Source organism: Solanum verrucosum, unplaced genomic scaffold (genome assembly GCF_900185275.1).
Source record: "Solanum verrucosum unplaced genomic scaffold, falcon-dt-bn FXZP01000079.1, whole genome shotgun sequence".
Taxonomy (NCBI): domain Eukaryota; kingdom Viridiplantae; phylum Streptophyta; class Magnoliopsida; order Solanales; family Solanaceae; genus Solanum; species Solanum verrucosum.
The window spans coordinates 4,249,494-4,266,047 of NW_026020368.1; the positions used below are offsets into that span (position 1 = coordinate 4,249,494).

General features: G+C 31.7%; 2 protein-coding genes across 2 annotated transcripts; one reads left to right on the forward strand and one right to left on the reverse strand.

The window, feature by feature from the left end:
• Positions 1 to 1,605: 1,605 nt before the first annotated feature.
• On the reverse strand, positions 1,606 to 2,780 carry LOC125838154 (RING-H2 finger protein ATL16-like). The gene has a single exon (XM_049517219.1). It carries the CDS (start codon positions 2,720 to 2,722, stop codon positions 1,838 to 1,840), a length of 885 nt encoding a protein of 294 aa, XP_049373176.1. The 5' UTR covers positions 2,723 to 2,780; the 3' UTR covers positions 1,606 to 1,837.
• Positions 2,781 to 10,193: 7,413 nt separating this feature from the next.
• LOC125838152 (serine/threonine-protein phosphatase PP1-like) lies at positions 10,194 to 16,217 on the forward strand. Its single transcript, XM_049517217.1, has 4 exons — positions 10,194 to 10,563; positions 14,042 to 14,601; positions 14,678 to 14,896; positions 15,857 to 16,217. Exons 1-4 carry the CDS (start codon positions 10,389 to 10,391, stop codon positions 15,869 to 15,871), a joined length of 969 nt encoding a protein of 322 aa, XP_049373174.1. The 5' UTR covers positions 10,194 to 10,388; the 3' UTR covers positions 15,872 to 16,217.
• Positions 16,218 to 16,554: the final 337 nt, after the last annotated feature.

Consider the following 16,554-nt stretch of genomic DNA (forward strand, 5'->3'; position numbering starts at 1 on the left):
TTTACTATTGAAGGATGCGTGTTTCTTTTAAATTTCTTTTACCATACTAAATAATTGTATAAAATATTATAAATCACGATAATTAATTACTTAAATATTTAAAAGATATAAAAATATATAAAAGATCTGATTGACTCTTCAAATTTTACCGGTGACGCATAAATTCGGACAAATGAAATAATATATATTATTTGAAAATTTCTTAAGAAGTACTATAAATTACAGTAATTAACAGCTAGAAATATTTCAAAGACAAAAAAATTGATTGAATCTCAAAAAAAAAATTTAGTACTACACGTGTTCCTTTTTCCTTCTTGCCAAAAAAAAACTTCATTATAATTTTTTTTCGTAATAACAAATTTTTTTATTAAATGTCACTTGCATTTTGCAGTGAACAACAAATAATGCAAAAAAGAGGGGAAAATTGTTGAAAAAAATATAAAAAGGGTTTAATTGTCCTTTCAATGCTTTTTTTACTGTTGACCCCCTGTATTTTTACATCTGACGCGCCTAATTTGAGTGTATTTCACGCATTTTGCCAGGTAGGATCCGAGTTTTTTTTGTTTAAGTTTTGGATAGTTAAAGTGTCTATTTATGCACTTACAAAGTTAAAGGTCAAAGTTATAATTTGAAGTCAAGTTAAGGGTCCAATTTATGTATTACCCCTATATTTAAAGGAGAAGAAATTTCTCCATTTTCATCTCGATCATTCTTTAATTTGTTGGTAGGCTGGAAATAGACACCAAGATTACACTAAGACAAATAAAAAAGTTGTTTTTAAGCACAATTAGCTAACCTAATCTGTGGTGATTGTCATTTTGCATCACAAGGAGATGAACTCACTCTACCTCCATACTAGCTAACTTAAGGGCTCTGTCCTAGTTTATTTTCAGCTAAATCTACTGATCTTAAATGTGTCATCGCAAAAATTAAAAGTAAGAAAAACAAATTGGAAATTATATTAGGATCTCGTTTAAAGAAAAAGTGTATACATAAATAAATAAAGGAAAGAGAGACAATAATGATTTAACTTAGGCCTCTTTAAGCAAAATACTCAAAACCAAAAGATATAAATGAAATGTCTAAGGTTGTTAAAGCAATGATGGTTAAATCATATATATTGCTTTAGTGGTCCTGCCCTCTGGTCTCTAATCTTCTAATACAATATGAACAATATAATCAAATATGGTGGGCTGGAAAACACAAAATGTAAAGACATAATATATAAACAAACATTTTAATTTGTCCTAATTTGAATATGTTTATCTAGATATCTCAACTTATCTCTATTGTACACTCCCAATTTACAAATGATCATATAAACACTTTCAAAATTTACGTACCACGAGACATAGTGGGAACAAGATGGAGTGTTTTGTTGTCAGTTGAAACCAAGTTAAGATGTGTAGATGTGCACTTTCAAAGTTAGAATTGTTTACTTGTGAGCTAATTATGCCAAATTTGAATGTCTTTTTCTCAAGTAACTAACACACCCTAGGTAAGTGCTAAGAAACCTTTAATTAGCTTCCACTTTTATCACTTTCCTTTTTTCAATATCTACAATTATCCTTCTATAATCTCTAAAAAGATCTATTTAACTCAATATTCTATACCAACAAAATACTTAATTAAGATACTATGAAACTAATTAAATGAAAGGGAGTCTTAATACAACTGTATACTTGTAACCTGGAAGGCACAGATTCAAGCTATGAATATAACCGCTGACAAAAATACAAGGTAGGATCATGTAAAAAGACCAAATGTTGTATAACACTACCTTGTACCTCGCTCACAATGGGGAATTTAGTGTATCGAGCTGCCCTTTTCTACGTCACTATGGCTCCCAATGAATTGGTAGAACTGCATTTCTTGAACCCCTTCCATGCCCAAAAGAGAAAAATGATCTCTTGATGACTCTGGCACTGCTACTTTCACAAGGACTAACATCAGGAACTTGTCTTAGCTGCGGTACAATCTGTTGAACTGTCAAATAAAGTTGTCTGTCAGCAGCTGAATCCATAGAGAATGATCTCCTAATGTGTTGGACTGCGAAATCTTCGTCTTTTTTTCTTATGTCAATGCACTCATCCCCCATGCTTGAGATCAAATTTCTTGAATCATTATTTCTATGCCCGGATATTAATGTTGGATTGTTTTCTGCTATTTCTATGACAACATAGTCTTCATCTCTGCCTGTGATATTATCATTTGGATAAGGGATTTTAGTCGATGAGATGTTAGTTCTGCAAAGTGGACAATTTGCATTTTTTTGAAGCCAAACATCAATACAATCAATATGGAAAATATGAGCACAGCTTGGAATTATTCTAAGCTTCTCATTATCTTGAAAATCATTCAAACAAACAGCACATTCAGAAGAACTTCTTGTTCTCTCCTCAATGATTGCATCTTTTCCTTCCCTTTTCTTGTACTGGAAAATCGGGATTGATCTAATCACAGATTCCTCTAGTCCCCGATTTTCCAGTGCAGGGGAGTAAACCGTTGAGGGGTCTACCACAGTACTCTGCCTTCTAGAGAAAGAAAATCGTCTCAAAAGATCAATTCTATGCCAATTCAAACAACATTTGATAACAAAAATGTAGTAACTAACTAGCAATAAACCAGTAGCTACGATACCGATGATTGCGATAACTATAATTGGGAAGCCAGCATGGGAAGAAGAACCTGGAGGACTTCTCATTGGAGAAAGGGACTCCATTTGATCAATTTTGTAAAATAAAAAGAGGTGTACAAATGGTTAAGTATTATTTACCTTCAATGTAGGCTTTTTAGACACAAATTTAGATTTTGTCGAACTTCAATACAATATCAAACATATGTGAAAGAATTAAGGAAAGTCTTAAAAGTAGAGGACATAGTTGGTGAACTCTGTCTCAGCCTCCAATAAGAAAGAAAAAAGTGGTCACATATGAAATCTAAAAGATATTGTAATTTAATGATTTCAATAAGTAAGTGACTAGTTCTTTTCTTCAGATTACTAACTCATGACATAATAAAGACATGAGTTACTAATAATTGATATCATTAAGGCCAAATAATTAATACATCAACTTGACACTAATTTTCATTTTGATACACCAAAATGGACCCTTAAACCTATTATTAAACACTTCAATAGTCATCAAAATGTACCTATAGAATATCTATTTCCACCTTCCCATTTTGTTAGGTCTAACTCTTTAGATTCCACTTACCTACTGAGAAACTTGTTACTTTAATTTTTAAAATTACCATAAGCTTAATATGATGGTTATTTTTATTCGGTGTATTGGACTATTTATGTAATTTTTGACTTTTGATATCTATAATCACATGTTGTTTACTCCTATTATGTTTAGATGATCGCATTTTGTTGTTGATGTTATGGTTCCTTGCATATTTGTTCTGCATAGTGATGACAAATGAGCGAGTTGGGTTAAATTTGGGTGGGTTGAGAATGGGTCAACATAAAATGGGTAATAATTCAACCCGTTCATATTTGATAAGGGTAAAAATGGATTGGGTAACAAATAGGTTGGGTATAATACAAGTTTACCTGTATTTACCCATATTTTCATGAGTAAATAGTTTCAACATGGAGAAAATCTTTTTCTTGGATGAAAAATGTTAAAAAATACTTCTACACTACTTTTGTCATATTTTTCTTCACTATCATTTTTTCTTTTCATTTCTACTTTAATTTACTTAAGTATCTTTTGAAAACAGTCTCTTTATTTTATGAGTACATTTGACAAAGTTAATCCCTCCCTAATCATCATTGAAGAAGAAACCAAAAAAGGTTCTCCATTGCACATCACATGCAACCCACAAATGAAAAGTAGGCTACCACCCATCCCCAAACATGTAATTCACACAAATAATGGCCACCGACTGCCAAATTTGAAATGTTAAACGAGTAGTCAAAAAAGTATCACACGTTTAAGTTGACAAAATTCAATTGGGACCCTCCACAAACCTTTTTGTCAAGAAAAAGCAGATATCGAACATGTCAAGTCAAATATGTAAATAAGAATACTGAATCCTAGAAAAGTGAAACTGATAAAAAGGACTTCAATTTGAATGTAGAGTGTTGACTAATTAATAGAAATATTGATACACTAATGCGTGTCACACCCTCAAAAGTTTGAGTTCTGACTGACTCAACAATAATAATTCTTCCTCATAATAAACCTGTCAGGAATTAATATATGGGGTAGAAAGTCTGTTTTCTATAGACCATCGGCTCAAAAGATAACTGTCAAACATGAATAGTAAGAAGAGAGACAAGAAAATAGGAAGAAACAAAACTATCTTTGTAACTTTATTGAAAAGTATATAAGTAGCAATAATAACAACAACATATTCAATGCAATCCCACATGTATGGTCTGGGGCAGGGGCGGAGGCAGCATATACTTAGGGAGTTCATCCGAACCCCCTCGACGGAAAATATTACTATTTATACAATGTTAAAATTATTTTTTTAGGTATGTATAATAGATGTCGAACCCCTTCCACTAGTTCGTGTGTTTACTTCTCAGATTTTGAACCCCCTTATTAAAATTTCTGGCTCCGTCACTGGTCTGGGAATGACCAGAAGGTAGAATATACGTAAATCTTGCCTCTACCTTTATGAAGTAGAAAGTCTGCTTTTGTAGACTCTCGACTCTAAAAGAAAATATCCGACGTAAAATTGTAAAAATAAATAAATAAATAAAAAGACAACAAAAATAGCAAGATACAAAAAAATCTCTATAACAATATTGAAATAAGTCTGATTCCTAAATTTGGGATAATAAAGTAATTAAGTTTGTATTTATGTGAGAATAAATTAATAAAGTGATGGAATATATGCAATAAAATAAATTTCTTGTATAATAATAGAGAATATATGCTACTTCATAGTTCCCTTATATGATATTACGAGAGAAAACAGGGAAATCATTACAGAGCACTAACCGAGGAATAAAATTATACTATTTGCTAAATTATATAAATTCTGTTGATATTTTTTTTTTGTTTCATACCAAATACACAACCATCTACAAAAACTTTCGACAAAAAATAAACCTACACCATATTTAATCATAGATTTTGTTCAATATAATCAACACTAATTATATATTTATTAGATACTCTGTTAAGTAGATCTTTCTAGTTTTTATGATTTTTTTCATGAAGGTGGGAAGCTTATGAGTAGCCCATTGAAAACAATTATGTTTTTTTTTTCATTAACCTTTGTTTGGAATTGAAATAAATCAAGAAAAAGAAGATAAATGATGAGAAAGTTAAAGAAAAAAAAGATTTTCTTTCCTCTATTTCAGTCTTTAACATCTTGTATTTGAAAATTCTACAGTGTCAAGAGTTGGAAGAAAAATAATAGAGAAAATTAAAAATTCTGAGGCGTGAAAGATCACTATTTTTCGAGAACTATTGCATGTATATTCTTTTAGGGATGGCAAACAATTATCTATCAGGATACAACAAAGCTTGTAAACATATATGCAATGAAATTCCCTATTTCTGAGAATGCTTCGTACTTATAGAATTTAAGATATGACTTTTCATAATAGTCATGTTCTTTCATGAACATAAATGACTTTTCATAATAGTCATGCTCTTTCGTGAACAGAAATGACTTTTCACAATAGTCAAGTTCTTTCATATACAAATGATTTTTCATGAAAGAGACACTCATTTTCTGAACAATCACAACTTTTAGTTGCTCCCTTTTGAAAAGACAAAACTTTTGTTACTCCCTATATGAACATACAAAAGTTTTTGTTTCATTTAAAATTTAAATATTAAATTCAAATTTTAAATAAACAATTTGTTCAAAATAAATTACGAAAAGAAATAAATCTTTAAATTTAATTAAAGATCCGATCCGGGCCATGCCCAAGCCCAAGTCCAAGTCATATATATATAGTGTAAATTTTAGGTTTAGCAAACATAAAAATCATATTAGCGCTCTATAGCTACTGTTCTGCTATTTGCACTCCATAGCAAATATGTTTGCTATGGAGCATCAGATTTGTATAAAATCACAGGCAACATCTGATTGTATAAAATCGTAGGCATCTGATTTGTATAAATCGCAGTGATTTATATAAATCAGATGTATGTGTCTATGAAAATTGTATTTGTATATGTATATGTTCTTTGTATTTGTATATCTGCATAAAATTTGAATTTGTATACAATTGAATCGAGTTAAAACAATTGTATTTGTATATCAAATCTCTCTCTCGCTTTATGCATACACAAATTATACAAAATATTGTATAAAGCGAAAGAGAGAAAGGCAAAAGAGAATTGGGCAGAGAAGATATGTATTTGTATAATTATAAGTGTATAGGACGAAAATATATGTATTTGTATATATACAATTATCTCTCGTTTTATACAAACACAAATACAATACACATTTGTGTTTGTAGGCGAGGGAGAGTGGCGAACGAGATTCATGGGAGAGAGGCGAATGACAAAGTGTTTATTACAAATTAGAATTAAATGAAATTGTGATTATAACATTTATTTTGAATTAATAGTTTGTTATTTCATATAATTTTTTATGTTATTAATATGTATATATATATATATATATATATATATATATATATATAAGTACACTTACTCTATTAATAGACTAAATGGCTAGGCCTTAAAAGGACAAAAAAAAAATGGCTTCTCCCACCAAAGAGGGAACTTTCCCTTTATATTAGAAGGCCAAACCCATCGGTGACCCCCTAAAGTTGGCAACAAGTTTCACTTAGACACCTCAACTAAGCGATATTCATTTTAGACACTTCATGTAGGGTCCCGTTATATTATTTTGACACTTTTCTGACAATAAACAAAAAACTGAAGGAGAGTGTAATACACTCGTTGATGACATGTCAAACAATCAATTAAATGATTACATGTGTTATTTTTAGTTAAAATTATTTTAAAATCTATTTAGTAAATAAAATAAAAATATTATTCTAAAAAAATCTATTTTTTCATTACACTCAAAATCTCTTGTGTTTTTTTTTTAAAAACTATTCTTTTCTTTTACTATTTTTCATATTTATTCTTCTTCTTTCTTTTTAGTGTTGTTTTTTTGGGAAGAAAAGAGGGAGATGAAGAAAGAAAGAGAGAATAAATATAAAATATGGGTGTTGGTATCCATTTTTCCGGCAAAAAGTGGAGGGAGGTGATGGTAGATTTAGAAAAGTAATACAATGAAGAAGAAGAAAAATGACTTGAAAACGAATTTGAATAAAAAGTTTGACCTCCATTGAAGGAGTTTAAGCTTGAAAAAAAGGTGAGGGGTGGTGACTTGAAAAATGGAGAAGAAGAAGAGAATAAAATAAAAAATGGCTAAATTAAGCCTTTCATGCGCTATTGTTGAGTGTATCATACTTACTTTGACATGTCAGCAAAAAGTGTCAAAATGACACAACAGAACCCTACATGAGGTGTCTAAAATGAACATGACCTAGTTGAGGTGTCTAAGTGAAACTTGATGCCAACTTTAGGGGGTCATCGATGGATTATATTACAACTATCCTAACATCAAGTGGCATGGAGAATTATGTTATTTTCTTTGTAGTGTGTGATAGCTAAAAAAAAATAAGTCAAAAAAATATTTATGTTATATTTTAAATTATTCTATTCGTTATTTTCTATTTCTACTTTTCTTCTTTATTTTTTCTTCTTCACATCTCTACGTCTTTTTCTAATAACAGTAAATTAACTAACCGAAACTCACCATCTTAAAAATAATAGTAATATAAAATAAATAAACTTAATTATAAATTATGATTGAATTTTATCGTAAACTTAATTAAATCATATTACTCTAAAAGATCTTCTTAGTTATAATTTTAACTTAATTTTAATAATTTTATTCTACTTTACTTGTAAGTACTTTTATTTTAATATACTTAGTCATATATATTGGAGCCATTTGGGCATACAAAACAATATTGTTTGATTATAGAATTGACCAATTAACTAAGTAGTCTCTTTATAGCCCAAAAGGAGGCCAATACGTTTGGACTTTGCTTGGTGGTATCTCTTTTGCTTGCTTATAGTTCTTTGGATTATTTCTTTTTGGGAGAACTATCACTTAACTGTTTAAATTAAAAATAAGTGACGAATGTATAACATGTGTATATTTTGGGTGTATTTGATATAAAGTAAATATTTTTTTTAATGCTTGATTGATCAAAATGTTGTGAAAAGCATTTTATCTAGAAACAAGTCCTCAAAATTGAAAAACAAGTTCCAGAAGTTATATTCTAAATTCATTTTCTTTCATCCACCCAACACACTCAATCCCACACTCTTCCATTTCTATGGAAAGAATTGTGGTGGAGTCAGAATGGTCACTCGAATACATTCATAAAAAAATTACATTGTTTGTATAGATGCTGATTGTGGTAAGTTTTGATTCCTCACGAATACATATTGTTTTATTATTTTGCAACTTTACTTTGAAGAGGAAATTTCATAAATAGCAAAGAGATTAAACTTAATAAGCTTCCTTAGCTACAATTCGCCTAATTATGCTTCATAACTATAATTTTGTTTGCTATAGAATCTGTTTGCCATTTGTATAATTCGTTTGCCAATATACAAACATGGTAAATATATACGAATTCTATATTTATACAGTTAGCAATTTTTCAGAAGTTATACAAATAACATGTATAAACATGATAATTATATACAAGCTAGGGTAAGCACATACAAAGTTTGAATCTATACAATTAGGAAAATTTTGGATATATAATTAGGAACTGAATTATACAAATTCTAGATTTATACAATTATGGGTCGAATTATAAAAAAATTGGACGTTGGCTAAGTAATTATGATTGTAAGTTAATGGTTATTTAATTAAACTGTAGTTATATTAACTAATTAACTAGTATTATATATTTGTTTATCAACATAATTTTCCCCACTTTAAAACAGAGCCGAACCAGCTCTTGAAACCAAGTGGATCTTTGCTTTTAAAATGGGCCTTGTGTCCAGAAATTAAGATGGATCAAAAACGTAATCCAATTTTAAAAGAACAATGTTTCACATATAGCAAACATAAAAATCATATTTGTATGTTATAGTTATAGTTTGTATAATTACGCTTCATAACAAATTTTATGTTTGCTATGGAGCTTTTGATTTTATAATTCGCTACAAACATCCAATTTTATACAAATTGTTCAGTTTTGTATAAATTCATTTATACATTGTAATTTGTATAATAAGATATGTATTTGTATAATTATAAGTGTATAGGACGAAAATATATGTATTTGTATTTGTATATATATTTTTCTCTCGCTTTATATAAACACAAACTCATTTTATACATTTTAAACCGAAATGTATAAAATGGCTAATTGTATATCGAATCAGATGACAAAAAAAGGGGATGTTTGTTGTGAATTACAATTAAAATAAACTATGGCTATAACATTTAATTTGAATTAATAGTTTGTTATTTCATATAATTTTTTCATTTTAAAATGGGCCTTATGTCCGGAAATTAAGATGGATCAAAAACGTAATCCAGCCTTAAATTCATGTATAAATTTCATTAAAAAAATTATCTTTAATTAAAAATTTTAGTCAAAGGGTTTGGAGGTTACGAAGGATGACAATGGGGCGGGTGATTACAAGATGGGTTGAAAATTTTGTGGATTAAGTTCAATTCGCCCCATAACCAGCCCCGCCCCTAGTCCCATTGACATCTCTAAGGATTGTTTCACCCTTAAATAAAGCTCTCAAGTTTCAACCTTTGATATGAAGAAAATCGTGTTGAAAGTGTCATCCCAAATAAATCATGTAGCGCGTGTTTCAAATTTTGTCGGGACTTCAACGTGGACTTCAAACACGGATGGAAAACCAAAAAGAAAAATTAGATAAGACTTTGTTCCATTTTATGTAACACTTTTCGTTTTGAGAGAGTTAAACAGTTTAAGTTTGATCAGAAATTTTTAATTTTTTTGTAATAAAATTTATATATTTGTGAACTACGTAAAAAAATATTATAAGTCACAATAAATGATAATTCAAAATGTTTAATCGATCTATAAAAAATGTGAAATTATAAGATTTTTTTTAAAAAAAATAATTTAAGTGTGCATTCATTTTGATACAACCGCGTGGGAAGAATTAATTTTTGTAGAGACGTTGCCCTACCCTGCTATTATTTCTCTCTTTCTCAGAGATAGACACGAATGTTCGCACAGAAAAAGCCATTTTCAAAAAGAAGAAAACGAGTCCTCTCTCTGTAGGAGACTACCAATCCACTTGTCTCTTCTACTTGACATATAGTTTGGGTGTACTGAACTTCTTTGGTTATATGCTAAGTTTAGCAGAGGAAGAAATATGGATATTTTAGCACTTGATGATATAATCCATCGTTTGCTTGAAGTTCGTGGCAGACCTGGAAAACAAGTACAACTTTCTGAGGCTGAAATCAGACAGCTCTGTCTCAAGTCCAGAGAAATTTTCTTGCGCCAGCCCAATCTTCTTGAGCTTGATGCACCCATCAAGATCTGCGGTAAGGGGGGGTTTCATTTCAGTTGTTTAGTTATGAATTTTAGTTTTTAGATTTAATTCCATCTGGGTTTGAGTAGAATTGGGGTTCTTGAAGTGGGTTTTGTTGATGATGAAGTTTTATGTGATGTTTAGTTGTTAATTGATAAGTACTGATTAGGTCTTCGTTAGGGTTATCTTTTGTGACTTTAATTAGTGCTGGTTAACAAGTAGTTGTATGATTAGAAGATGACTTTTCCTAATTCTTGTGTGTTTGGTTCGACTGATATCATTCTCCAGTGTTTGATTATTAACATTTTTTTCTGATACTCCTCCCTTCGTTTCAAACGCACCCCGAATCGTGAGGATTTAATGATTTTGTTTATAATTAGTTTGAAGGTTGTTATCAGCTGCATAGTGTGGATAGAGTTTTTGCATTCAAATTAATGAGGCCACCAATAGTTTCAGCTACCAACAAGAGTAGAGTACAGGTAGGAGGTAGGAATTGACTTGATATTTTCTATTCCCGAAGCCTTACCAGTATTTGATAGTTGAGCTCTCAAGTCTAGTGCTTAGGGTGATAATATTAGGATTATGCCCTAATTTGTAAATAATAACTCTTTACTTCTAAATCAACTTATGCTAAGATGTAATGGTCTCTCATTAACTTGGACCAGACGTGATTTGGAAGGGGAATACTTTGAATTACTTGCGTTACTATTCCCTCTTTTACTTATTAACGGACTAGGAAACTAACCCCTACCTCTCATTCTTTTCCGTCTCTCCTCGTTTACACCTATTTTCTCTCCTCAATTTTAATTTAGAAGTAGGATGATATCTTTTAGCGGTCCTCCACTATATTCTTTTACCTTTTCAAACTGAATTTACAGAGTAGGACATGAATTGCTCTCCTGAAGGGCCTCTTATTGATACCTATGATTTGATTCATTTAAAATTGATGTTCGGCAGCTTTGCAGAAAATAAAGTTAGGTTAGCTACTATTGTATTTACTAATGCAACAATAGCAAATTTTCTGAAGGGCCTCTTATTTTCTTTTCTTTTTCAAAGTCCTCCTCACTGCCTCCTGCCCTTCCCTTACCCAAAAAAGACAGATTTTGTAGAAATGTAGTAAAGGTTATGGATTTATTAGGTGATTTTTTTCTGAGATAGATGAATAGTATTAGGTGAATTGTGAGCAAAGTGCCTTTACCATATCTTATCCTCCATTATGTCATTTAACACCTTTGACTGATGAACATATTAGTGTCTGGATTGTGTATGGGCAATCATTATTAATCCGAAACTGATCGATGAAGTCCATGAAGGCAATGCTGGAGCATAAAGTCATCTATGGTATTCATTACCAGTTAATCTTTGCTTATAAACTGAGACATCAAGGTGATACCTATAACCTATAATTGCTGTACTTGTGAACTCCTTCTTCATGCAAAGGTTATCACCATATCAGTTTGTAGGAACTAACTTTAGAAGACAGTCAGCGAGAGAGACATTAGTGTGTGGCCATGAAATCAATGAAGTTATATAATATTTTCAGTTCCTAGTGGTTTCTGCTATAGTAAGTTTTTGGTATCCAATACAATCTTTTTTAGGCAGTTATCCATGATTCCAGTTAGTTTTTATCTTCGGGCCACCTAGAAGGAAAGAGAAATCTGTAACTTCTAAAATAAATATCAGTGGGAAAGCTGATGTAATTATTTATCATAGTTGCCGGTATTTCAGGTACTAAATCTCCCCTAAGGTTTATCGTCAAGCATAAAGCAATGAAACTTACATTATCATTCAGGTCAAATTGATTTGTGGCTTTGCTTTCTGCAATGCATAATCTTATAAAAATTCTTGGTTTTCTTACCTATCTTGAGCTTTTATTTTCCTGTTCCATTTCAAATTTCTCTTTTTCTTCCATTTGATATTACCCATTTGCTAATTATGATTTCCTTAACTAATCAGATTGCCATAATTTCCAAAGTACAGTCACCATGAAGTCACTTGGTCAACATGAAAATTGCTGTTGATCGTGGATGATGTGTTGTCTAAACAACTGTGTGACATGATATGTTTATACTTTTGTTATGTTCTCTGTTTCCAACTAAACTTGCATGGTCAGATTATTCAGTCAAGGATAATGCTAGGTTTTCTTACTCTCTTTTCTCCTCAATGTTTAGGAGATGTACCTACACTAATGACTTATAATCTTTTAGTCCTGCCTTCCTGCTGAAAGTACAAGTATCAATTTTAGTAAATGTTGTAGTGATAGGGGACTACACTTTGTTGTCGTACACCTGTGGATATATAGAAGTAAAGTTTACCATTCTCAAAAAAAAAATTAGCGAATGAAACTAAATGTGGAGTGCACTCTTTATGCAACATTCACTTCATGATATTATAAGTAGAGATGTACAACAAGCAAATGGTGTCTGTGAATTTTGAAATATGGTTGTTGGTGATGGTTAGAATACACGATCTATTTACACTTTTAGTTAGTTGGGTGAACTCGTTGAGTCTAAGCTGGTTTGAGTGGGTGATGATGTATGCTCCAGTATTCATTTTGTTAGTAGCACCTTAATCTATGACATGTATATTCTCTTGAAATATATACATACTTGGAGTAACTATAGAGGGACGAACCACTGCTTTGGAAGACACCTGTTTTTTAGCCCCTTCAAGTAGTTTATAAACTGAATGAACTGGTAAATTTGCTAACCCAGATGGAAGTGGGTTTTCAAAGGACAAAACATAAGAGTATTTTTTGTCCATTTCTCTTTTCATCATCTTCATTTGAACTTATAAACTCGTCTTACACGAGTTCAATTCACACTAAGAGGCAAGAGCAATAGAAAAGCCACTGAAATCAACAATTTTCGGAGTGGTTGATTCGTCCACTTTATATTAGAATCTAATTTATTTTGGCTGCAACCAGTAATGCTTCCATACTGATAAGTGATAACTCGTATCATCTATTTCATTGATGATAGTGTCATTTTCTATAAAATGAAACCCTTCTGCTGTGGAGAAGGGTGTGAATATTGGCAAAATATTTACAGATATAGAAAGAGTAACTGATAATTGGATCTGTTTTAATTGCATTTAGATCTGTGAGATTCAACTGAAGTGGTCTAGTTTTGATGTTCTTTGAGTAATTGGACCTGTTGGGAATAATTTAGCAAATATTGTCAATCAATTTCTACTGTCACCTGCATACCAGTAATGACGCTATCCAGTTAGATCAATCTGTGAGGTTTTATTTTACAAATGAAAGAACTTTGCTCAAAGAGCTTAGATTGCTGTTGGATGTTGTGCACTTGTACTTCAAGTTGTGCATTCATCCTGACCACTGTTTCACTCCCCTTATGGATTTTATTTGATAATATTGTTGTTCATAGATTTCTATCTTGACTCCTCTGCTGTTTCTCATCTTTCTTACAGACCAGTACTTTGTTCAACACTTGTGTTTAGCTAATATTTTATTTGCAATACGTGGTCAGGGGATATCCATGGCCAGTATTCAGATCTACTGAGGCTGTTTGAATATGGTGGATTACCTCCAAAATCCAATTACCTATTCTTGGGTGATTATGTTGATCGGGGGAAGCAAAGTCTGGAAACAATATGTCTTCTTCTTGCGTATAAAATAAAGTATCCTGAAAACTTTTTCCTTCTGAGGGGTAACCATGAATGTGCTTCTGTGAATCGTATATATGGATTCTATGATGAGTGCAAACGAAGGTTCAATGTTCGACTGTGGAAAGTATTCACAGACTCTTTTAACTGCCTCCCTGTGGCAGCTCTGATTGATGAAAAGATTTTGTGTATGCACGGTGGACTCTCTCCTGATCTTCAGCATTTGGATCAGATAAGGAACCTTCAACGACCAACTGATGTTCCAGAGAGCGGGTTACTCTGTGATCTTCTCTGGTCAGATCCTAGTAAAGATGTTAAAGGGTGGGGAATGAATGACCGGGGAGTTTCTCACACCTTTGGCTCTGATAAGGTCACAGAGTTTCTCCAGAAGCAAGATCTTGATCTTATTTGTCGTGCCCACCAGGTTTGAACCAGATATTACTTATAATTTTTTTTGAACTTTGTTTCTTAAATCTTACTGGGTAGGTGCATAACTGCAGGTTGTGGAAGATGGATATGAGTTTTTTGCTGATAGACAACTTGTGACGATTTTTTCAGCCCCTAATTATTGTGGCGAGTTTGACAATGCTGGTGCTATGATGAGTGTGGATGAGACTCTGATGTGTTCTTTTCAGATATTAAAGCCTGCAGAGAAGAAGCCAAAGTTCGGATTTGGGAGCACTACTACGGCCAAAAATGCAACTCCAGCAAAAACGAAGGTAAACCTATATGCAAGAGGCAACTTTCACTTGTCAATCCCAGTGGTATGCGTGTTTTATTTAACAATTACTTAAACAACCTACCATATGCAAGTGTGGAGGTCAAAGGGATAGCATTTTTAGTACTATCCTTTGCCAAACTCCTTTTCTTAGTTCTTTCTGTAGTCCTTCCTTTAGGAAGAAATAAAATAGCGGTCAGAATATCATAAGACAAAACTATTCTTCCATAGTCTATCATTAGGAAGAAATAAAAATAGTGCGTTAAAATCTCATTAGAAAAAACTATCACAATCCATTCGAACTAATTCCAATAATTAGGTGAAATTTCCAAAGGTGAACTTAGAGCCTGCTTCTGCCCGTTTTGACTATCTGATACAAGTAAAAGGTGTTCTGTTATAATTCACCAAAGTCAAGTTATGATCAGCATTCAAGAGAATGTCAGCAGTTGGATCCAGCGACTGTCTAATTCATTGACATATTAACCTAATTAATGTCCCTTGAAGTTTCTTCTGCAAGAAATTTCCTTTATCTTCCATTTCCCTGTTTCCTTATTGTTGGGGTAAATGACTTGCTTTCTTTATCGCATTTAGTCAATGCTGTAGGCATCAAAGATCATGGTGTACGCTATTTTTTATAATATAGTTAGTATATTCTCAGTTTTTCTTAGTTCTCATTGCATTTCTCATGATCTTAGATGTGTAACTACATCAAGGCTGGAAACGGGTTACCCACACTCTTAACGGGCAATCAACTATATAGATGTTGCTTCTAGTTAATTGTGCAGTTGTTGTAGTATGAAGTATGTGTCATAGTTGAGTCAGTGTGATGGTTATTGTTCTCTTTTAGATCAATCATTGTGATTCTTGGCTACCTTTTGCTTCTTTTAACTGTACTTACGGAATTTCATTCATACGCACCGATGGTCACTTAATGTCACTGATATCCAAATTTTCATTACAGGTCATTTCTTGGTAAAATTGGACGAGATGAACCAAACTCAGTATCGATGTCAACTACCTCTTAGCTCCAATATATGCCAGATGGAGGCTCGGGTTTGGAAGCATTGCGGAAGAGAAGAAAGAAGAAGATACCTTCCCAAGATTCGAATCAGGAAATCTGTAATAATTTTGATTTTTCATGTATAATATAATCCCATCCAGTGAAGCAAGCTCTATGATTCACCTGCAAATAGTTTTTCTAACCCTTTTGGTTTTCTATTCATAGAACTTTTTTTGGTGCAGTCTGATACAGGAAACAAATGTTTAAAATCCTGGATCTTATGTTTCTCTTCCAGAGTGTGTGATGGTCTTTATTCATCTTATTCTTCCTTTTTCAATTTTAATGTTAAATATTCTATTGTTGTTTGAATATTAAGAGGTAAAATATGTGTATTTTTGAGTCTCATTTTATATCACTCTTTTCATTTTAGCTTTAAACTTCTCATCTTATTTTTACTAGTAATATAATTTTATAGCTGTAGAAACAGATTGCATGTTCAAAATCCAAGTGCATATCAAAATAGGATTTTTTATTTTTTTTTAAGGAAATTCCATAAATGGCTCATTTGGCATAATTAGAGATTTATAGCTACAACTCTCTCAACTCTCTTTCTATTTCATATTTTCTCCTCTTTTTATTTTGTATTTCAGCCCTTTTTT

Coding starts and splice junctions, on each gene's coding strand:
- LOC125838152 (XM_049517217.1), top strand. CDS start 10,389: ATGGATATTTTAGCACTTGATGATATAATCCATCGTTTGCTTGAAGTT. Junction 10,564..14,041: donor TGCACCCATCAAGATCTGCG/GTAAGGGGGGGT, acceptor ATACGTGGTCAG/GGGATATCCATGGCCAGTAT. Junction 14,602..14,677: donor TTATTTGTCGTGCCCACCAG/GTTTGAACCAGA, acceptor GCATAACTGCAG/GTTGTGGAAGATGGATATGA.
- LOC125838154 (XM_049517219.1), bottom strand. CDS start 2,722: ATGGAGTCCCTTTCTCCAATGAGAAGTCCTCCAGGTTCTTCTTCCCAT.